At 46.8% G+C, this 3671-nt stretch overlaps 1 protein-coding gene across 1 annotated transcript; it reads right to left on the bottom strand.

Annotated features, from left to right (window-relative positions):
- Positions 1-965: 965 nt before the first annotated feature.
- LOC124664273 (fasciclin-like arabinogalactan protein 10) lies at positions 966-1589 on the bottom strand. Its single transcript, XM_047201826.1, has one exon. It carries the CDS (start codon positions 1587-1589, stop codon positions 966-968), a length of 624 nt encoding a protein of 207 aa, XP_047057782.1.
- Between the last annotated feature and the right edge of the window lie 2082 nt (positions 1590-3671).

Here is a 3671-nt window from a genome sequence, read left to right on the forward strand (position 1 = left end):
ACACAAACGGTTAATTTGCGTCTATTTATATCGGTCACTGAAAATACCCTAAAACAGGTTTAACAGACGCCATCGTGGCCATGGCGCATTATGGGCATTCCACTCCCTGCGGCGTATTGTTATATATGTAGATGGTGCATGATGGATGTTCCCATCGACAAAGATTTTTCTTTCGAAATGGGGTGTGCCCCGGCCTCTGCATCGGTTGATGCACACAACTTTTCCCGTCGACAAAGATAGAAGCACAAGCGAGAAAAGCAGTCGTTGCAGCTTTTAATCCAAGAGCTAGTTTGATAAGCTTTTGCTAACGGCACACATGATTCGGTGCGTGTACTAATTAGCTACTCGAAATTTGTTTGCTTTGTCCATGTTTCACAAGACACTAGATTTATAGAGGGTTATCTATGTTAGTTAGTTTAAATAAAACATTAATTACACGTGGAAGATACCGTCGTAGCATGTGACGGCACCTTGCCACGTCATCTTGCCGGGGGCGGCAGGGCCCACCATGGCTCAACTGCATCCGACGGTGACCCGAAAGCTAACGTGCCGTCACATGCTACGACGGTATCTTCCACGTGTCGGCTGGGGGCCATGCCGCCACGACGAAGGTAGTTTTTTTTTGTCATTTTTGACATTTCAATGAGACAGATGGTCCTTTGTGTCGAAGTTTCGAAAGTACATACTCATTAGCAAGGGAAGTACTATACGCGAAGAAAAGAGTCGAGTGTAGATGCGTGAGAGCAAAAGTGTGAGCAAAAGAGTTACTAAAATATGAGAGGTGCAAAAAGAAAAGTTTACTATGAAAAACAATTCTGTCGAGATCAAGTACAACCGTGCTTCACGGTCAGTACACTTGACGTTGTAGAAAAAAAAAGATGATAAAACAATATATGGGCCGGCTTCCTATTCATGGCACTTGCGTGTTTGAACTCGGGGTATCTTGGCGTGCATAACCTATATATTTAGGGCGCGGTGGCAGCCGGAGCGGATGCCTGAACGGAGGAACCGGCGGCCGCCTCGGTGTCGGCGGACATCATTTTGACCCCGCCCCTGCCCTTGGCCTTGGGACGGCCCTGGGCGAGGATCTCCTTGCAGACGAGCGGCGCGCTGATCTCCATGATGGAGATGGAGAATGGTCGCGCGGCGACGACCTTGATGAGCTTGGCCTCGGAGTCGGCGCCGGGGGAGCGGAGGTACATCTGGCCGTCCTTCTCCATGGAGTAGTTGATGGTGCCAAGGTTCTTGTCGGTGACGGAGAGCAGCGACTGGAGCTTGGCGACGTTGGTCTTCATCTCGGCGAGCTGGATGGGGTCGAAGTACTTGGTGAGCACGTGGTGGAGGAGGACCGTCCGCAGCTTGTCGGCCGGGATGGAGAGGAGTGGCTTCACAGCCCTCTCTGGCACCACCAGCACCGACGCCGTCTTCATCCGGCTCACGTCCTCAGCGACCTTTGTTTCCCTCAGGAGCCTCAGGAAGGTCGAGTACTGCGGCTTCCCGGCGAGCATTTGCACAACGTCGATGGCCGCTAGAGACGCCGGAGTGGCGGCGGCGAGAAGGAGGAGCGGGAGAATGATCCTTAAAGCCATCGCTGCTAATGGAAGACGTAAGAGAGCGAGTGAGTGGGGCGATATCTGTGTCGATGGTCGAGATGCATGGCTGGTTATATAGGTTGGGCGCGCTGCTAATTTTGGAGAAGAGATTGTACTAATTTTGGAGAAGCCATTGCCTCCCCCTAACATTCTCCTCAGAACGAACGGCATGCATTTCTTTTCCCTGTATTTTGGAGAATCGGGCGGCATGCATCACTTATATTCTTGATCTAATTGATGGTCACAGTTGCCCATCGTATACTTTTGTTGGGCTGATATTAATTGTTTGTGGTCTGCATTATTACTTTTTTGACCCAAAGTTCCGAACCAGCATAATATTAAGAACTAGTTGAGACATTTAGAACGCAAACAGCCTAAAAAGAAACAACATATAAAAATGAAAAGACCCACCACAATGACTGATCACTCGCAATAACTAAACTCAACCCAGCACCAAATACAAGAAGAAGACGTTTTTAAAAAAGACGCCTCTAAAAAGAGAACTGTGCACCATCCACCAGCGCGGTCGTAGCTCAATGAAATATAGTAGGTTTTGTACCTTGGAGCAATTTTCCAAACAATGCCTTCAACAATGAAGCCCATTGCCAGGTACAACCAATGAAAACAAGACTGAAGGTTTTCACCGTAAAAAACATAAGGACCCGATACTCGTAGAGCACCACCAAAACTGAAATGTTCAAGTGCTGCCACTCCGACTTATCGAGGTCGCCGCCGCAAAGCATCAACCTCTAGGGTAACATGAACATGTGCGATCCGGATAGGAACAACATCCTGTAGCCGTGCCGACACAATAGCCTGTGAAGCAACATCTCTTCCTCGTTTTTCAAGACTTCGCCTCCGCCAATACCTTCACATCTTCTAATCATAGCCGCCTCTTGCCAGCATAATGAAAATCGCAAACATCAAAATATCCCATGGTATTAATGATAGACAGAGGTTGGCACGACCGGGTCCCATCCATTAGTGGTCTAGGAGCATCCATAGCCAAAATTTTCCCTTGATATTCAATAGGTTGAAAGTTGTGGGCATGCACGCCCAGGTAATATCTCTAGAGGTTTAGGAGCAACCCTAGAAAATCCGTGGAAACAGTCGGCACAGTAATCTAGAAGTCGTTGGCGGCCAGATCTTGATTGATAGACAACATTCAGATCAGAATGATTAATCATATCAACAACACATGGATCGCCACCTAACTCCTTCATTCAAGCCTCAGGGATGGCGAGAATCATGCACAAAGCAGACGGACCTGCAGGGATTCGTAGCATAGAAAACAAAAAAGAAATCCTACCGCAAGAACGAATAACAAGACAAGATCCAATCTAGTAGATGGTAGCAACGAGGTGAAGATCAACATACCCTCGAAGATCGCTAAGCGTTAACGAGATAAATCTATTGGTGGATGTAGTCGATCACTTGCCGCTTTAAATAACGCGTATAAGATCTTGACGATGCCACAATCAGGCAGCACCTCAGCACTCGGTCACAAGTACGGTGTTGATGACGACGTCATTCTCCCCGTTCCAGCGGGCAGCGGATGTAGTAGATCCTCCTTGGAATCTGTCAACACCCGGATTTTTAAGTCCAGATGCCTATTATGTCGTACATCGCAATCCCAGGAATATTGTTTTTGCGAGACATAATAGATTGATATCACAACACATCATTCATTACAACACATAATTGTCTTACATAGAGGGATCACATGATTCATTCTTAATACATCATAGTGGATATAGAGATCCTATTACAAAACACATAGCGGAAGCGAAGTAACGGTTGCGGTCCATCTATTCCACAGGCAACTGTTGACGTCAGGAGTGATCCTAGTTGTCGTAGACGTCCTGTTGTCCATCTTCCTCGTACTGCTGTTCCTCTTCATAGTCTGGCCATTTGAATAGCCAGGGACAAAGCCATGAGTATTTTAAAGTACTCGCAAACTAATACTAGTGTAAGCACTATCAGTTTTAGTAAGGGGATACTAAGCTCTAGGTTTATTTGCATAAAGCCAAGTTCATTTCATAAACATTTAGTAAAGACTTTTCCTTTGCTAAACTAACT

Source organism: Lolium rigidum, chromosome 6 (assembly GCF_022539505.1).
Source record: "Lolium rigidum isolate FL_2022 chromosome 6, APGP_CSIRO_Lrig_0.1, whole genome shotgun sequence".
In the NCBI taxonomy this organism is placed as follows: domain Eukaryota; kingdom Viridiplantae; phylum Streptophyta; class Magnoliopsida; order Poales; family Poaceae; genus Lolium; species Lolium rigidum.